This window comes from Mrakia frigida (genome assembly GCF_051309035.1).
Source record: "Mrakia frigida strain ATCC 22029 unplaced genomic scaffold BDY24scaffold_7, whole genome shotgun sequence".
Lineage (NCBI taxonomy): Eukaryota > Fungi > Basidiomycota > Tremellomycetes > Cystofilobasidiales > Mrakiaceae > Mrakia > Mrakia frigida.
In genome coordinates this window covers 828,348-845,126 of record NW_027481274.1, presented here as the reverse complement: position 1 = coordinate 845,126, position 16,779 = coordinate 828,348, and the positions used below count along the sequence as shown (strand labels likewise).

At 55.3% G+C, this 16,779-nt stretch overlaps 4 protein-coding genes and 1 non-coding gene across 5 annotated transcripts; 3 read left to right on the top strand and 2 right to left on the bottom strand.

Annotated features, from left to right (window-relative positions):
- Nucleotides 1-295: 295 nt before the first annotated feature.
- Nucleotides 296-6,024, top strand: BDY24DRAFT_369149 (uncharacterized protein; the record flags this gene model as incomplete). Its single annotated transcript, XM_076638048.1, has 10 exons — nucleotides 296-377; nucleotides 458-718; nucleotides 897-1,544; nucleotides 1,629-1,802; nucleotides 1,877-2,238; nucleotides 2,351-2,558; nucleotides 2,673-2,995; nucleotides 3,083-4,828; nucleotides 4,919-5,725; nucleotides 5,776-6,024. 10 exons carry the CDS (start codon nucleotides 296-298, stop codon nucleotides 6,022-6,024), a joined length of 4,860 nt encoding a protein of 1,619 aa, XP_076498980.1.
- Nucleotides 6,025-6,784: 760 nt separating this feature from the next.
- On the top strand, nucleotides 6,785-6,868 carry BDY24DRAFT_t35. Its single transcript has one exon. It is a non-coding gene; the product is annotated as a tRNA-Val (tRNA).
- Nucleotides 6,869-6,944: 76 nt separating this feature from the next.
- TAF6 (TATA-binding protein-associated factor TAF6) lies at nucleotides 6,945-10,642 on the bottom strand. Its single transcript, XM_076644459.1, has 8 exons — nucleotides 10,366-10,642; nucleotides 10,137-10,232; nucleotides 9,634-9,720; nucleotides 8,845-9,465; nucleotides 8,635-8,730; nucleotides 8,329-8,530; nucleotides 7,952-8,202; nucleotides 6,945-7,749 (listed from the first exon to the last, which is right to left on the bottom strand). The coding sequence occupies exons 1-8, from the start codon at nucleotides 10,573-10,575 to the stop codon at nucleotides 7,069-7,071; spliced, it is 2,244 nt and encodes a 747-aa protein (XP_076498979.1). The 5' UTR covers nucleotides 10,576-10,642; the 3' UTR covers nucleotides 6,945-7,068.
- Nucleotides 10,643-10,710: 68 nt separating this feature from the next.
- BDY24DRAFT_382283 (cytochrome P450) lies at nucleotides 10,711-14,081 on the bottom strand. Its single transcript, XM_076639482.1, has 13 exons — nucleotides 13,687-14,081; nucleotides 13,410-13,569; nucleotides 13,133-13,277; nucleotides 12,631-13,008; nucleotides 12,377-12,440; nucleotides 12,135-12,288; nucleotides 11,905-12,050; nucleotides 11,630-11,779; nucleotides 11,487-11,542; nucleotides 11,296-11,360; nucleotides 11,181-11,205; nucleotides 11,016-11,097; nucleotides 10,711-10,941 (listed from the first exon to the last, which is right to left on the bottom strand). Exons 1-13 carry the CDS (start codon nucleotides 13,825-13,827, stop codon nucleotides 10,861-10,863), a joined length of 1,647 nt encoding a protein of 548 aa, XP_076498978.1. The 5' UTR covers nucleotides 13,828-14,081; the 3' UTR covers nucleotides 10,711-10,860.
- Nucleotides 14,082-14,207: 126 nt separating this feature from the next.
- Nucleotides 14,208-16,665, top strand: BDY24DRAFT_382282 (CAP domain-containing protein). The gene is made up of 8 exons (XM_076639481.1): nucleotides 14,208-14,750; nucleotides 15,158-15,418; nucleotides 15,513-15,546; nucleotides 15,657-15,680; nucleotides 15,829-15,912; nucleotides 16,024-16,098; nucleotides 16,172-16,230; nucleotides 16,337-16,665. Exons 1-8 carry the CDS (start codon nucleotides 14,377-14,379, stop codon nucleotides 16,359-16,361), a joined length of 936 nt encoding a protein of 311 aa, XP_076498977.1. The 5' UTR covers nucleotides 14,208-14,376; the 3' UTR covers nucleotides 16,362-16,665.
- The last annotated feature ends 114 nt before the right edge of the window (nucleotides 16,666-16,779 follow it).

The window sequence follows — 16,779 nt, the reverse complement described above, 5'->3', positions numbered from 1 at the left end:
AGCTGAAAGAGGAAGCAAACAAGGGCATCCACTCAGCCGTCCTTGATCTGTAGAGGCATCAACGAATAGGCTGGGGAGCAAGGAAGAAGAGTTGCGGTGGTAACAGAGGCGACCGTCTGAGTTCAGGGAGAGGCTCATGATTCGAGACTGTGGTGTTATGTTATGTTATGTTATTAACCAATTCGATTGTAAGGAAGGGCCGGGCCATTAGGGCCGCGACTCGCTCCTCCTTCCTTTCTGCCTAACCACTCTTTCTTCAAACCACGACCCACGGCTTCTCTCCTCCTTCCTTCAAATGGACAAAGCCACTCACGGAGGTGCACGTAAAGGTTCAGGTCGAAAGCCTTCTGAAAAAAAGAAGAAATCTGCGTCTACAAGTCAGTTTAGCTTCCTTTTGACCTCGAGCTCACCTCGCTCCTTCCTTCTTTCCAAGCTGAACCTCCTCCTCTTTCTGCAGACCCCCCACCACCACCTCTCTCCCTTCATAAGTCCGGAACTGGAGCTGGCCCCGTTCACTCCTTCTTCAAGAATTCAGCTCTTTCCGTTCAGGGAGCCACTCCATCCCGAGACAACCTTCAGCCCTCCTCCTCCTCGTCCACTTCCCACTCCTCCTTCATCCCTCAAGTTCCCCATCCAGCTCAAGCGACGCTTCTCAACAGAATTCCGGAACCCGTAGGAGTTGCTGGAAGCTCAACGCAGCCAGATGGGCTAGTTGCTGGTGAGCTAGGCTTCCTCTGATTCGAGCCTCTCTCTCTCGAGGTCATGTCGAACTCCTTGGGCGACGGTTCCCCTCGTCTTTGCGAGCTTCCCTTCTGGATTATCCTACTCGAGGGTTCAGGAGCCTCACTTTTGTTGTCTCTTCAGTGTCTGATAGTGCTCGTCTTTTTCGTCTGCAGGTTCCAATCAACTCAACGCGTCAGGTCGAGCTCAAAACCAACCTCCTCCCGACCTCCCCTCTATCACTCCCTCCACAACGACGGCCAATCCAACCCCGTCTTCAAGGATCCCACCAGGTCTCCCTATCAACACTCCTGCTTCCTCCTCAGCCCACTCCCAACCTTCCAATCGCGTCTCTCCCTCCATTCGAGCTCGAGAGCTGGCGGACGACCTCGCCGTGAACGGTCTTCAGGACGAGCCGAACGACGAAGACGATGATCTTCTGGACAGGTTCACACCCGAGTTTGCCAGCCGAGCGTCGGCAGATGAGGAGGATGAGGAGGTTGGGGTACCAGAAGGAGATGGGGGAGTCGAGGAGTCGGACGAGCTGGAGGGCGATTTCGCTAAGAGTTATCTCTTCGACTTCATGAACAAGATCAAGAAGGAGACCGGAGTCGGAGCCCAAATCCCTCCTAAAATCTACGCCGCCGGTCAACTCATCCATCGAGCCGTCCATCCCCTCTTCGGCTACTCGAAATTCTCTCATCAAAAGTCGCCGTCAGCGTTCTACAGCAGAGACATCTTCGTTTGGATTCCCCATCTCCTGCCGAACTCTCCTCAGCTCCGATGCCCTCAGCCTGGCTGCAATCAACCTCTCTCATTCTTCGGTCCGCATCAGTTCTCTAGCCTCCAGTTCCGATCACCGTCTTTGAACACGTTCTCACTTTCGACGCGTCCCGTTTTTCTTGCAGACTACAACAGGGATCCTCCCGCTCGCCGAGTCCGTGCCCTTGAGAACGACTACTACCTCTTCACCGTTCGGTACATCTGCAAGAAGTCTCCGCTCGGTTGCGGTTCAACTCTCCAAGGAACGGATCAGAGGTTGATTGCGTCGCTTCCTCGCTCGCTTCAACTCGCCTTCCCCAGTGAGTACACTGCCTTAGCCTCGATTGAATCTTGGATACTGATGTTTTCACTATTACTGATTGACCCCTTGCAGTTCTCCCCTTCGCTCGCTCGGCCGTCGATCAAACGGTCGTCGACATCCTCCTCGCCACGTCGGCAACTCGATTCGGTCCCACTCCTCTCGCTGGTCTTCTCAATGAGCTTCGAGCCCTCGATCACGATCGGAAGGAACTTCTCTACTACGATCTCCTTAGACAGTTGACCTCGTCGGAACAGGAGCAAGTCAAGTCAGACTTCTCCTCCTTCAAGGATCGAGCAGGATTCGATGGACGAGTCGTCTCTCCCGCTTGGATGACGTCAATTCTTCTCCGTCAAGATCTCGTTCGAGGACCCATCTTGGATCGTACGATGGCGTCGAAGCCGGCGAAGATCATCGGTGCTGATGCGTCTTACAAGGTTCGTTTGTTCTTCACCTCGTCCTTCTTCCGACGCGTTTTCCCTTTTGAATCGATGGATGTCCGAGCCTGTGGGTGCTAATTCTACTTTCCTCTTTGCTATTTTTGTACAGGTTCTCAAGAGGATGGCGACGACCGGAGGGAAAGCCAACTGCACTGGACTCTTCACCGTCACGAACGAGCTCGGTCAGGTTCGGGGAGCGACGATGTTTCCGTCGAAGGCGCTGGTCCATCTCACTCCTCTTCTCGACGGAATCAACGCTGGTCTTCCTCTTCACGGCCATTCTCTACCAGAGGTGATCTACACCGACAACGTTGACGGTAAGTGTCATCCTCAGCATCAGCATCAAACACTCGGAGCTTTCTCCCTCTCCCTTCTCTTCTTTCGTAACTTTACTGACCCCATTATTTCTCTTTCTTTTTATACCACTTCAGGCGACCTCTCCCTCTTCGAAGCCTCATTCCCCTCCATCTCAAACAACGTCGAGCACGTCGCGTCCAACAAGCACTCCTCTCTCCCTCCGCTTCCCATCCCTACTCTCAACAACCTCCAGGTCACCTCGGACACGACAAGGATCTCTCAGATCTGCCATCGAATTCTTCAGGACATCGACGGCACTCAGGATTCGATCTACGTTGGATTCGATCTCGAATGGAAAGTCGATTCGAACGGACGAGGAGGAGTCACCGCTCTCGCCGGAGACTGCCGAGTGGACGTCCTTCAGATCGCATGGGAATCTATGGTTTACGTCTTCCAGGTTCGTAGGACTTTCACCTTCCTTTCGTATCGCTCGAAGGAGTCGTTGGGTTTTGACAACTCTTCGTGTTTCTTTCCCCTCCTCCAGATCAGCAACTTCTCGACTCCCTCGACAGCTCCCCATGGTCTCATCGCCCTCCTTCAGAACTCCGGAGTCGTCAAGTGTGGCAGAGGAGTCTCGGCGGATCTCCTCCGGATCTCGAAGCTTTGGCAGCTCAACGAGCTCAGGACGCGTCTGGAGGGGAAGTCGTCGGTGGACTTCGTCGACGTCGGAGCTTTCGCAAAGCTTAAGGGAGCCGTCACTTCAGCCAAATCCAGTCTCGAGGACGTAACGGCCGTGGTCCTTCGTCACTCGCTCCCCAAAGAGACCAGCATCCGTCTCTCGGATTGGTCGCAACCTCAGCTCACACCTCCTCAGGTCGAGTACGCCGCTCGAGACGCCGTCGCTGGACTCGCTGTCTGGTCAGCTCTCTCCTCTCTCGATTCCGTCGGCCTCCCCCTCAAGTCCTCAGCACCTGGAACCCTCGTCGGACTTCGCTCAGGAAAGACAACGGTCGCCTTCGGTCGGATCGTCGAACAGGTCTCCCCATTCCTCGCTTCTCAACCATTCGGGCAGGAGCAGAAGCAGATCCCCATCACTTCAAGCCGGATCGTCGTCGAGATCTCGGAGATCATACAACCTGGACACATGGTCGCTCTTCACGGACGTCTCCCTCTCAGCCAGCTCGGGCCCCTCCCCTTCCAAATCATCGTCCAACGCCAAACCCTTCTCACTCGAGCAGAGAAACCGCCAACCGAAACCTCCCCTCTCGACCTTCGACCAGCTCTCCCTCCCTCCAACCCCACCGTCCCTCCTCCCGAGCTACCGTCTCAAGAACTCCTCGCGGTCCTACACTCGAGCAGACGTCGCAGCTCGTCCGAATCAGGGAAGGACGTCGAGGACGAGTCGAGCTCGGATTCGGATTCGGATTCAGATTCCGAGGAGGAAATGGAGAACGAGGAGCCTAGGACAGCCAACCTTGCTCGAGACGACGACGAGGAGCTCTACGGAGACGACATGGACTTCAACGAGGAAGCTTGGGAAGCCATCAAGACCCACGACGCGCCGGCCTCGACTTCAAACCCAACCCTCTCCCTCCCTCACTCTACTACCCCTTCTTCCACCTCGAACAACCCACAACCCAGTCGTTCCAACTTCCCATCTCCTCGATCCTACATCCAATCCTCCGATACCTCCCTCCCGTCCAAGTCCAACGTCAAACTCGACGTCGTCCACGCCATGTTCAGGGTGGAGAAGGAGGTCAGCAAAGCTCACACCGCCCACAAGGCCTTCCTTCGAGCCCTCTCCGAAACCCTCCTTGTCTACGATGCCGGAGATAGGGCTGAGGTGGAGGATCTTGCGAAGGCGACGGGTTGGACGTGGGAGGAGTTGAAGCAGAAGAAGGGGAAGTGGCTGAAGAAGCGAGTCAGGAGGTTCATTCCGGAGTCGGAGGTCCTGGCAGCGAACCTCGTAACGCTACTCAATGGCTGGAAGGATGTCGAGGATATGTCGGTGAAGACGAGGGGGAAACTGTTGAGGAGACGAGCTCGAAAGGCGATGGAGAACCTGATCGAGTTGGTCCGGAAGGGATATCTCTCGGATCCTCCCGTTCCCCTCTACTACATCCTTCGAACGGATCAGCAGGGATATACGGTCTACCGATGCGTCCGAGGAACCAACGTCATCGAAGGAGGGATCCACAAGAACATTGTTCGCTCAATCGGAGCAAACAACGCTGGCATGCCTCTCATGGTCGCTCTCCTTCGGAACTTTACTTCGAGGCTCAACAAGAACGTGAGCGCTTTTATTTTCCTCATGATAATCACGCTCACATCACTAACGACATCCCTTATCCTCTTTCTGGCTCACCGCTCTCTTTCTCAGGTCGAGATCTTCAACACCACGGGAAGGAAACACGTCGGACACTTCGACGAGTCTCTCTGCGACGAGGTCTCCTCCTTCGCTCTCGAGCTCGGTCTCAATCCCTCCATCCCCATTCCCCTCATCCTCTCCACCCAAATCGCCACCAGTGAAACCTTCTTCATCACTCCAATGCCCAACTCTGTCGTCAAGGAGCTCAACTTCCGCCAGGTCGCGTCTCCCTCCCTCCCGCTTCCTCAAACGGCTCGAATTCGCACCGCCGTGGTCCCTCCCAACGTCTTCATGGCTCAGCGGCAGCAGCTCGAGTTCGCTGTTCTCCCCATCCAGAACGTCGTCGAACGCCAACTGCTCTCCAAGCTCATCGGAACTGGATCGTACCACCAACCGTCGTCGTCGAACAAGAAGACGAAGCTGCCCGACAGGCGAGGCGTCGAGACCTACAATCTCAAGAAGCTGGCGCTTGCGTGGACGGAGGAGGTTCACAAGCAGCCTTCCAACGACCTTTACTACAAGCTACCGGAGATGCTCGCTTCGACGCTCTCCAGCTGGGTCGAGAAAGGTCTTCACGTCGCAACCCTCGCCTCTTCGATCGACGCTCGTCAACCTCACACCAAGCTCCTCACCAGCCCCTCCTATCAAGCTACAGTACTACCAGCAGTTCCTCTCCCGGTCTCCTTGCCGAAACCTACTCCCGTCACTCCCAAGGGGAAGAAGCGAGCTGCCGTTGAACTTGACGAGGACGAGGAGGAGAGTCACCACGCGTCGGGATCTCGTTCGTCTTCCTCTCTTCCTGTGTCATCGATTTCTCACGTGATTGAGATGCTGACCTCCTTTCTTTCTTTGCCTTTTGTCAACGGAAGATCAACATACTACCTCTACATCAACAGATCTTCCAGCTCGTCCGCCTCCGAGCCAGCCTCGACCCGCTACAATCCACCCGACCTTTACCTTCTCCGCTGCCTCTTCTTCAACAACCGTCCTCAAGAAACCCCGCAATAGGACGTGTGTACCATGCAAAAGCTGCCGATGTCCACTGCTCGATACCTGTAGGGGATTGGGGGGGCGACATCTTTGTGATTGCGTTCACGGAGACCGTGGCCCTCCTGTGAGGAAGGCGCACTGAGTCTAAAAGCACCTGTAAGCTCGAGATCTTCCATACTCCGGTATAAGTTCACGTTAGTGATACCTTCGTTCACCTCCGCAGATTCAACTCCTCTTCCTCCCACCGTTGTCAGTCGTTCTCTCCTCTCTCTCCTTTTCTTTTCGTCTCCCTCGAATCGAACGCTGATCCTACTCCTCAACTTCGACAGGTTCTCGGTCATCTCCCTTTCGCTCTCCCTCTCGTCGGTCAAGGAAGGAAAACTCCTCGCCGTTTTCTCAGTATTGTGAGTCGTTCAACGCGTCTCCTCTCCTCTCCTGCGGCAATTTTGACCTGTCAGCTTTCAGGGCTGGGATTTCGGCAGATCTTCTCTCAGTAGCGCTATTTGTGACCACAATCATCTCCTCAGTATACTCTTAGCCGTTTATCTACACTTTCGCTCTTTCGCTCTTTGTGGCTCGATCTTGTAGACGCTTGAGCCCTCTCAGATTTTCTACGGCGACCTCCATCGATCCGGCTTACAATGCTCTTGATTTAAGTGTTTTTCAAGAGAAAAGAATATCAGAGTGGAGAGCAGACGCCCTGCTTAGATCTTTAATCAAGTCGGCTCCTTCGGAGCCAACTTGAAAAACCTTTCAAGAGCCACAGACATAACATATGAGCCCAGGGAGAGGCAGGCATGGGAGAGAGGGGAGGGAACGGGAGATTTCTCCGCTTGAATCTCCTGATCTGTACAGAAGGCCGGGAATGCTCATCATCAAACTTGACACGCTCAGATCGTCTATCGGTTAGGACGTAAGCTTAACATCACAGTTTGTTCGCTTGCAAGCTGGGTTCGATTCCCAGTCCGAGTATCTTTTGCTCCCGCTGCCTCTACCTCCCCCCCTCCACTCTATCCACACCGTCTTCTTCTCTCTTTCTGTTCCTTTTTCCCTCTTTTGGCCTCTCTCTTTCCCTCTCCGTCCACTTCTCAACCACTTGCACCACAGAGAAAGAACCAAAGATCCATCCATCAATCAAGCGGCAGCACCCTCCGTCCCCCCCGCTCCCCTGCTCACGAAACCTCCTCCATATCCGCATCCTCATCCTCCTCTACCACCACCGGCACCCCACTCCCACTCTCACCTCCCTCTCCCTCTTGCTCTCTCCCCTCCCCTCCCTCCCCTCCTCCCTCTCCCCCTCCCTCCTCCCCATCTCCCATCCCCTGAATCCCCAACGCCTCCCCAAGACCAGGAATGAACGAGGTTGCATCTCCCCCCTCCCCTTCTCCCTCCTCTCCTCCGGTCCCTCCAAACACGTCGTCCTCTGGAACGGAGACGGGAGGACCAGATACGAAGAGATCCTCCTGCTCCTCCTCCTTGTGCTCTCCCGCTCCCTCTCCTTCCTCAGCTGCAACCATCCCGCTCTGCTCAACCTCAACCTCAACCCCACCCATCTCTCCCTCTCCCTCTCCTCCAAAGTCAAACTCGAACCCGCCGCCTTCGACGTCTCCTCCTCCAAGGAACGCGTTCTCAAACGACATAGACGACGAGGCGAGAGCGTTGGCGTTGGAGTCCCTTCCCAGGAGGACCCCAAGAAGCCCCTCAGCGAGCCATCGATCCTTGCTGAGTTCGTTGGCGAAGGAGTACCCGAAGGCTGTCTGAAGGTCGGAGAGGGTCGCTGGATCGGTGATCTGGTCGAGGGAGGGGGTGGAGGGAGGTCGAGTTGAAGAGGGCAGGAGGAGGCGAAGAGTTGACTGGTAGAGGAGGAAGGAAGCGAAGGAAGGAGGTCAGTTTTGAGTCGATGAACGAAGCTCGAAAACGAGAGAAGGAAACGACGCGTCGTCGTCGTTCCCGCCTCGAGCACCCGACCCCAAACCCGTTCAACTCATCTCCGTCTCCCTGCACCAGAACCCCCCTCCCTCCCACCGAAACGAGCGCTCGAGCGAAAAGACTCACCACTCCAGCCTTCACGACACTCTCCTTCTCCATCTCACTCCAGCTTTCTTCCCTCTCCCAACTCTCTCCCCAACTCCTCACTCCCCTCCCTCCCGCCTCCAGATCTCCACCCCTGCTCAGCAACGGCAGATCTCCCCAGAGTCCACGACGAACGCCTTCCTTCCCGATGGCTCCGAGACCGAGGAGGGCTCCTTCAACTCGTCCGGAAGGGTTCGGAGGCGCGAGCGATCGGAGGAGGGTTTTCGTGAGACCTGGCGGGCGGAGGCGAGAGAGGGAAGGAGAGAAGGAGGAGGAAGAACATCAGTTCTTGAAGCGAAGGATGGAAGGAGGCGAGACAGAACGTCGACGCGTCGAGGACGAAAAGAGCGAAAACTCACGAGGGATCAACGATTCGTACACGCTTCCAAACTCGTTCACCAACACACCCAACACCTGAGCAGCGAGCTGGCGAATCTCCGAGGCGGTGGGCTCCGAGGAGTTTGATTTGGAGGACGACGCTCCGTTGAGGGTGGGATTGGACGAAGAACCGAGCGGGAAGGTGAGAAGAGGGGAGAGGAGAGGTGGGAGGAGTTGGTGTAGCTGTGATGGAACAAGGGGAGAGGGGGAGGAGGGTCAGTGAGAGGCGATGGGAAGGGGAGAAGGCGACGAAGGAAGAACGGAGAAGCGAAGGAGACGCGACGTACGTAGGGTTCGAGGAACAGCGTCTGGTTCGAGAGGAGAGCGTGGATGGTGTCGAGGAGGGGAGGCAGATCCGAGAGGTGATGCAGGGATTCGGTGATCTGTGGTTACGAGTTGAGAGAGAGAAGGAAACGAACCACGCGTCAGTTCCACGAAACTCGACTCAACGACGAGCACCTCTCCGACTCTCCTATCAAACGAAAGCCCGAACGTACCTTCTCTCCAATCCACCTCACCAGATAAACCACCAACCCCTGCAACCCCGTATCCCCTCTCAAACTCGCCAACGCCGCCAACCTCGCTCTCTCGACACTCGAGAGCTCTCCGTCCTTCCCAGCTCCTCCTGCTCCAGCAGCGACCTCTCCTCCAACAGGAAGCAACGCCTTCGTCAACCGAGTGAAGTACAACTGCAACTCCTGACTGAGCTTGGGTCCCGCTCCTCCCAAAGCAGCAGCAGCTCCTGCTCCTCCTGCTCCCTTCGCAGCCCCTCCAGCAGCACCACCCGCCTCCTTCGCTTCGAGATGAACCTTATGGTAATCCATCGCAACGTTCTCCGGTACCCTGGGCATGACACCCTCGACGGCGAGCCAGTGAGCTGTCCATCTGACTCCTCCTCCGACGAGACCTGGTGGTTTCGTCTTGAGGAGCTGATCGAACGAGATTTCCTGATCCTGGAGGTAGTAGAACTGATCGATGGAGGACGGAGCGAGGAAGTTGTTGGACCGAGTGGAGGAGGAGGAAGTGGATCCGAGGGCTGCTGTGGATCCTGGGGTTCGGAGAGGGACGAAGGTGGGTTGACCGGAGGAGGAGGGGAGCGGGAGGTGGCCGTAGAGGGGCTGGACGTTCGGTGGAGAAGAGAAAGCGTGAGGGAGAATGGAGAGTAGGGAGAGGCAGTAGGAAAGAGACGAGGAGGGAAGAACGAAGGTCAGCGAACGAAAAGAACGGCGCGTCGAGAAGGGAGGGAGTGGAGAACGAGCGAAAGAGCTCAAGACGACGAAACTTACCTCGATGTTGAGAGCTTGGAGAGCATGGTTGATGTCGCAGGGAAGCATGGTGGATCTTCTCGAGTGTCGCATAAACTTTTGAGCTTCCTGTAAAAGGGGAGAAGAGATGGAGGAAGAAGGGAAGGAGAAGGTCAGCTTCGTTTCGTTCGTGCTGTTTCTCTGTGGGTTCTTCCACAGAGAAACAGCATGGACTTGATACCACCAGCGTTACCACCACCCTCCTGATCCCTACGGACGAGATTTGAATCTCGTTCCCCCTCGTCAACGACGGCTACAAAATCGCGAGCTCGTTCATCCACCGACCGAACGAGCTCACCCTCCTTCCTTCTCGTCCAAGCGCGCCTCCTTGAACGCATCCGTCCACTCCTTTTGGAATGACCATTATGCCCTCCTTCTAACGACGATTCTCAAATCTCTTTACAACTCGCTCCCGACGAGCTCGATCCAACTTCTCCAACGAGCTCCACTGCCCTTGTCCCTCCTTCCGACGACTTCGTACTTACCTCTATAACCTGATGAATCCTAAACTCTACATCCCCCGCTAACGCAACCGCAACCGTATCATCCAGTTTGTTGATCCCGATCGATTCAGAAATCGTCTAACAAAAACGGAACGAACCAAGAGATCAGCTCGCCCCTTTCCTTCCTTCTTTCCTTCTCTCTCCTCTCTTTTCCTTTTTCCTTCCCCTCGTTTGATAACAACTCATTAATTAATGATAACGAGACACGTACCTTGATACTCTCTACGGGATATATTCCTGTTGGGACTGGAATTCGTTTTGGAGGAGCAGGACCGGAAGGAGGAGGGTTGGCTTGGGCTGAAGCTGCTGCTGGAGGAGGTGGTACCGATGTCGAGGCTGAAGCTGAAGCTGAAGCTGACGGTGGTGCAGGAGCTGGAGCTGGAGCTGGTGTGCTCGCTCCGGAGAGGGCGGGAGCGGACATAAGTGAGGGATGAAGGATGGAAGGGGAGGAGGAGGGTGATGGTTGAGGTCGACTTGAAACGAAGGAGAGCTCGACAGCGGAGAACAAGCGAGAGCGTCGTTCATTCGTTTCTCCGAGCTCAACTCTGAGACCGAGTTTGCTATGAGAAAAAAAATAAATAAAAAATGCACAGAATCTGAAGTCTGAGCACACTGAAACACGACCCAAGCGAAACCCAAGATCCGTCCCCCCCCCGTTCTCTCCTCTTTCCCTCCTTCCCTCTCTGTCCCTCACTCCCTCACTCCTTCACTCCACCCTCTCACTCCTCCTCCTCACCCTCAGAACACACTCGGTTGGTTTTCTCAAGAACCCCTCCTTCACTTCCAGCTGTCCAAATTCCAACCCAGAAACCCAAGTCAGCTCGGTCGCTCGACGCGTCTCTCGTTCGAAGGACGACGCACCTTCTGCTCCGGAATGGAAGTCGTGAAATCGAACCTCCAAGCTAGAGAGGATACAATGAGGAGGAGTTCCATGGATGCTAGGCTGTGTAGTTGAGGTGGGGTTGGAGGACAGGTCAGCAAGGGAGGGAAGGGGAGCGAGGAGGAGAGGAGAGGACGGGGATGTACTTCCTGCCTACACATCCTCGCGGACCTGGGGTTCGCCGAAAAGAAGAAACGGGAGGAGGGGTGAGACTGGGAGAGAAGTTACGGGAAGGGGAAGAAGGAAGGAAGAAAGACGAACCGAACGAAAAGGGCATGAACGCAGCGGCCATTTTGTCCTTGTCTTGTTGGAACCAACGCTCAGGTCTGGATGACGAAGGAAAGAAAGAGTGGGTTCAAGGGGGAAGGAGTTGTTAGCGGTTGTTCGGGGAGCAAGGGCGAGGAAAAAAAGGAGGGGCGAAAGGGAGAAAGAGACGACGAAACGAAACGAACCTGAACACATCCGGATCCTCTCCCCAAGCGGATTTGAGTCGGTGGAGGGTGTATGTCTATTTCAACAAAACTCAACGTCAGCTTCTCGGATGCCTTTTCTTTGGAACGAAAGGAGAAAGGGAGAGAGAGAGACAGCGACTCACCGGCACCGACAGCACCGTCCCTCCGACCCAGAACCGTCCTGCTACCATCGCTCCTTCCGGCGGGACGAGTCTCGGAAGTCCGATCCCAGAGGTACAGTGAATCCGAAGGGCTTCGCCGATGACTGCTTCGAGGTAGGGGAGGGCTTTGACCTGCGAGGAGAACGAAGGGAAGGACGGGAGGTGAGTTTGGAGACGCGACGAGACGAGACGAGGAAAGGGAGTCGAGTTGAGGTGAGATGGTTTGGGGATGAGATGGAAAAGGGGGGAAGACGTACATCATCGTACTTCGGCGACCCAGCCTCGTACGGATCCAAGTGAGCGAGCGCCAAATCGAGTTCAGCGTGCAACGTCGAAAGGACCTGAGGGTTGAAAGCGAGGTGGTAGAAGATCGCACAGGAGGAGTTGGAGGTCGTGTCGGAGCCTGCATAGAAACCCACAAGCCGTCAGCACGTCGAACGAAGGGACAAGCGAGGTAAGAAAGACTAGACGACTCGACTCGACTCACCAGCAATCAACTGCGTCAACGCCTCAGCCGTCAACTCCTCGGTTCCCATCTCCTCCCCGTTCTCATCCTTCCCTCTCTGGAGCTTGGAGAGGAGGTCGGAAGGGTCTGAGGAAGGAGGGTTGGCGAGGCGGTGGGAGACGGCTGCGATGGCGATCTGTTCGAGAGGAACGACGCGTTGAGAAGGTCAGGTTTGGTTCGCGGGAAGAGGGATGGAGAAACAGGTATGAATGGAGGGGGCTCACACTAGCTAGGTCTGAGACGCTGATGAGACGTTTCTTGAACCAGGGGAGTTTCTTGACGTAGGGTCTGGAGAAGGAAACGAAAGGGACACTCGTCGAGAAAAGGGATCAGCTCTCTCTCTCTCCTTTTTTGACTCTCCTCCTACTCCTCGTCCCTTGCCCCACTCGCCCGTCGAGCCACCCGTCCTCTTCGCTCGCTCCTCACTGCCCTCGCTCGCTCGCTTCTTCGTCTCACTCGCTCGTTCGTCGCTACTCACCTCACCCACCCCTCCAAACACCCCAAGGTCGCACTAACCTCCCCCCGTTCATTCAGCACCCTGATCGCCTCCACCGTCCCTCCTGCTTCCACCGGAGCAGCGTCTTTCCCTGTCCTGAGCATCCCGAACGGGCGTCCGAAAGCGAGGGAGCCGATGATGTCGAAGGCGAGGAAGTTGAACCAGGGGAGGGTGTCGAATTCGGCAATGGTTGTTGTTGTTGTTGTTGGCTTGGGAGAAGAGGAGGAAGCAAGGATTCGATCCCATTGAGCCACGAGGAGATCGATCGAAGTGTGGATGTAGGAAGTGAAGGAGAGGACGTTCTTCTGGGAGAAGACGTGCGAGACGAGTTTCCTTTTGCGGGTGTGTTCTGTTCGATCTCTACGACCCGAGAACAACAACGACAGACAGTCTTCGTTAGTCACTCGCTCACTCATGAACAGTGTCAAAATCGAAGAGTCTACCAGTCGAGACGAACGGAAACGATCTCTCGTCTTGAACGTACCTCGTGTTGAAAACCCCCCTCCTGATCGAAACGAACGCATCGTAGAACTCTGCTTTCAAAAAGCCCGTTCCGTGTCCTAGTACAATTGGTATCGCTTCCGGATCTGCTATGGAAACGTGGTTGGGAGCGATTCGGACGATAGGACCTTCAAAACGAAAACGAAAGGAGGAGCGAATGGTGAGCTCGACGTTTCCCTCTCTTGCCTCTTCTGCCCACTCACTACCCGAGCTTCATCGGAACCTTTTTCTGCTGGAAAGGTAACAGGGAGTTGACTGACCATATCGCGCATGAGCTCTATGAACTCTTAGACTCCTCACTCCCGCCATGGTAGCTCCTGCGAGCCATAGATCCAAGATGCGTGCGGCTGGAGGACCTGGGATCGAACGAAGGTTGAAAGGATCGGAGTAGAAGGGGTGGAGGAAGAAGAGCGAGAGGAGCTGGAAGAATTAGAAGAGATCAGTAGATCGAAATTGATAGAGAGGAGGAGGGAGAAGAAGAAGAAGAAGAAGAAGAGAAGAAGGAGGAGGGAGGAAAGAGTCGAGCTCAACACTCACGAGGACTCCTCCGAGAAGAGTGAGAGTGAAGCCTGCTTGGAAGGAGAGCTGGGAGAAGAGTCCTAGGAGGAGACTGCTCATCCTTCTAGAGTCGAGAGGAGGGACGAGATCGAGGTTGAGGGAGAAAGGTTCGATTCGCATCCAAAACAAGGACCGGAAGGAAAAAGGAAAACGGAACCGAGGCTCGAAGATCTCCGTCGAGAGATATGAGCTTCTTCTCCCAAACCACCAAGCATCGGAGAAATGTCGAACTCTTACATACGCTTACCTACTTGACTTCTCTTTGTGTGCTCTCGAGATGGAGGAGCGTTGGCAGGGAACACTCGACGATGCGAAGCGAGGAAGAGGAGGGAGGGAGGGATGGAGACGTGTTGAGCTCAGCTCTCCGAAGATATTACAATAAACCTTTCTTCAAGCAGGAACGAAACCATCATTACGGGCTCAGATCGGTTGAGTTCCTCTACTTCCCTCTTTGGAGGTTTCTGTCTGAAACGCAGAGTTGCTTGGTTGACTACGAGCCTGACTCCCCCTCTCTGTTTGCTCTCCTTCTTTTCTTCAAGCCAGGGCCGATGCTGTCCTCCCTCAAACTACGACTCTCTCTTTCTTCTCTTGTTCGCTGGTCGTCCGAATCCTACTCCAAGCACCTCACCCACCACACACTCGTTTCTTTACACACTCGTTCGATCCACCATGCTCCTCCTCCCCTCCTCTCTGATCCTCCTCCTCGCCGGTTCCTCCTCCCTCGCTGCAGCCGCTCATTCTCCTCGAAGACGACACTCTTCCTCCTCTCTCAAGCAGAGAGCCGTCGCTCCTTGGGTTTGCTCGACCATCACCCGAGTTGGAAGCGATCAGGGAGGGTTGAAGTGGGTTGGGTGCGAGGGTGAGCTTCCATCGAAGGCCGTTGCCTCCTCGTCGTCCGTTTCGTCCTTCGTCCCGGAGTCGACTTCCGTCTACGAGGAACCAGCTCCTACTACTACGACTACTCAAGAGGAAGTCGCTCCTCCCGTCGAAACCACCGAAGCAGCACAACAAGCAGAGGAAGTTCAAGCTCAAGCTGAAACGACGTGAGTTTCATCTTCCTCTCTCTCCTTTCCCCTTCTTGTTTCGTCCCTCCGATCTTCGCCTCCTCTCTCCTCAACCTTCGTCTCTCCCCTACCCATCTCTTCCTACCATACCCTATCCAAACGAGACGCTCATCGCTCTCCTCTTCTCTCTGCTGCTCCGGCAGTTCCTCGACCGATGAGGCTGAAGCTCAACTTCCTTCTCCCTCTTCTTCTTCCTCTCCTCCTGCTCCAACTGAATCTACCACTACCTCGACCTCGACCTTCTACGAACCAACTCCCATCCCTGCCACGTCTTCGCTGGCCGAAATCACAACCGAACCCATCTTCGTCGTCGAATCCGAACCCGCCACCTTCAATCCTCCTCCCTCCGAACCCACCACCACCTCAACCTCATTCACAACCACCAGCCCCGATCCAACTCCAGAACCCACTCCTTCACCCGATCCAACCACTGCCTTCGTCGCCGAACCCACCTTCACCCCCGAACCCATCGTCGCTGCCGCCGTCGACACCTCCTCCTCTTCCTCCTCCTCCTCCGACGAGCAGAACAGGTACCTCGCCGCGCACAACTCCTTCCGAGCTCAGTACGGAGCCGGTGCTCTTTCCTGGAGTGAAGACGCAGCGAGTGCGGCGAGGAGCTGGGCTGGGCGATGTGTTTTTGAGCATTCGTGAGTACGAGGGAGGGTCGTTTTGAGTGGGGAGGGGGGTGTTTGGGATGGAGAGCTGACGCGTTTGTTGGTTTGGGTTGGCGGGGTGAGACAGAGGTGGAGCTGTTGGTTCTTTCGGGGAGAATTTGGTGAGTCTTTTCCCTTCGACCGTCCACCTCCCTCTGTCCGAACGCGCGTGGCTCGAGACAAGCGAGAACGTGATCTGACCTTGGTTTGGGTTTGGTTGTTGGTGTTGTAGGCTGCTGGGACTGGGTCTGGATACGTGAGTTTTTTCTTCCAGTTCAACGGTTTGAAGGAGGGAGGAAGGAAGAAAGAACGACGACGCGTCCGAGTTCTCCTCCCTCGCCAACCCTCTCCTTCGTTCGTTCGTCCAGTCCAGCTGACTCCTGCATTCTCTCGCCCCTCCATAGTCCATTGAATCGGCTATCAAATCCTGGACCGACGAAGCCAAGGACTACAACCCTTCCGCTCCCAACTTCTCGCACTTCACTCAGGTGCGTCCCGTCTTCTCTTTTCCCTCCCTCACCTCTTTCTCTTCTCTCTCTTTCGTTCGTGTTCCTCTCTTCTCTCACCTACTTACAGTTGCTTCGTTTCGGTTCCTCCAGGTGGTCTGGAAAGGAACCACCCAACTCGGATGCGCCATGGTCGAGTGCGATGGAATCTTCGACGCGTCGTTCGGGGTACGTTTTCGTTGCCTTTGCCCCCTTCTCGCCTAAACGAGCTGATCGCTTCGGTGGATTTGCGCGTGAACAGAAAGCCAAATACCACGTCTGCGAGTACTCTTCGCCTGGGAACGTGGCGGGACAGTTCGGGTTCGTTCCACGTCGTCTTTCCCTCTCTCTCGTCTTTCGTTCTTCCCAATTCAGATCGCTGACCTTCTCCCCTCATTATCCCTTCCTTCTTGTTTCGTTGGACCAGAACCAACGTCGGATCCCTCGCCTAAACTCCCCGCTCCCTCCCCTCCCGTCTCGTCTCGCTCGCCACGCAAACTCCTCACTCTCTCTCGCTCACTTCGTTCTCTCGGCTCTCTGGAAGGGCTCGGTTTCGCTCGGTTAAGTTTCTCTTCTACACTTCTAGGTTCAGTACGTTTTATTCTGTAGATTCATCAGGTTATCTACGGCTTCGCTTTTGGCTGGTTCGATCAGTCGTCGCGTCGTGTCGGTTCATGTTGCTCTTCGCTCTTCTTTTGTTTAGTGCGGTGTTAATGTGAGCGTGGTGGCTAGTCGTTGATCGATGAATTACCTCGCTTGGAGAAACGGGTTGGGAAGAGGTGGAGATGGAGATGGAAAAGCGGGAGCGAAATCGAGGGCCGAGCTTAACCTTCCCTCCCTTGCCTCCCTTTCTGCCCCTTTGCGCCCACG

Coding starts and splice junctions, on each gene's coding strand:
- TAF6 (XM_076644459.1), bottom strand. CDS start 10,575: ATGTCCGCTCCCGCCCTCTCCGGAGCGAGCACACCAGCTCCAGCTCCA. Junction 9,721..10,136: donor GGATTCATCAGGTTATAGAG/GTAAGTACGAAG, acceptor CCCCTTTTACAG/GAAGCTCAAAAGTTTATGCG. Junction 9,466..9,633: donor TCCAAGCTCTCAACATCGAG/GTAAGTTTCGTC, acceptor CCGAACGTCCAG/CCCCTCTACGGCCACCTCCC.
- BDY24DRAFT_382283 (XM_076639482.1), bottom strand. CDS start 13,827: ATGCGAATCGAACCTTTCTCCCTCAACCTCGATCTCGTCCCTCCTCTC. Junction 13,278..13,409: donor TAGAGCTCATGCGCGATATG/GTCAGTCAACTC, acceptor TTCGTTTTGAAG/GTCCTATCGTCCGAATCGCT. Junction 12,051..12,134: donor GTTGACGCAGTTGATTGCTG/GTGAGTCGAGTC, acceptor GTTTCTATGCAG/GCTCCGACACGACCTCCAAC.
- BDY24DRAFT_382282 (XM_076639481.1), top strand. CDS start 14,377: ATGCTCCTCCTCCCCTCCTCTCTGATCCTCCTCCTCGCCGGTTCCTCC. Junction 14,751..15,157: donor CAAGCTCAAGCTGAAACGAC/GTGAGTTTCATC, acceptor CACAACCACCAG/CCCCGATCCAACTCCAGAAC. Junction 15,913..16,023: donor ACTTCTCGCACTTCACTCAG/GTGCGTCCCGTC, acceptor CGGTTCCTCCAG/GTGGTCTGGAAAGGAACCAC.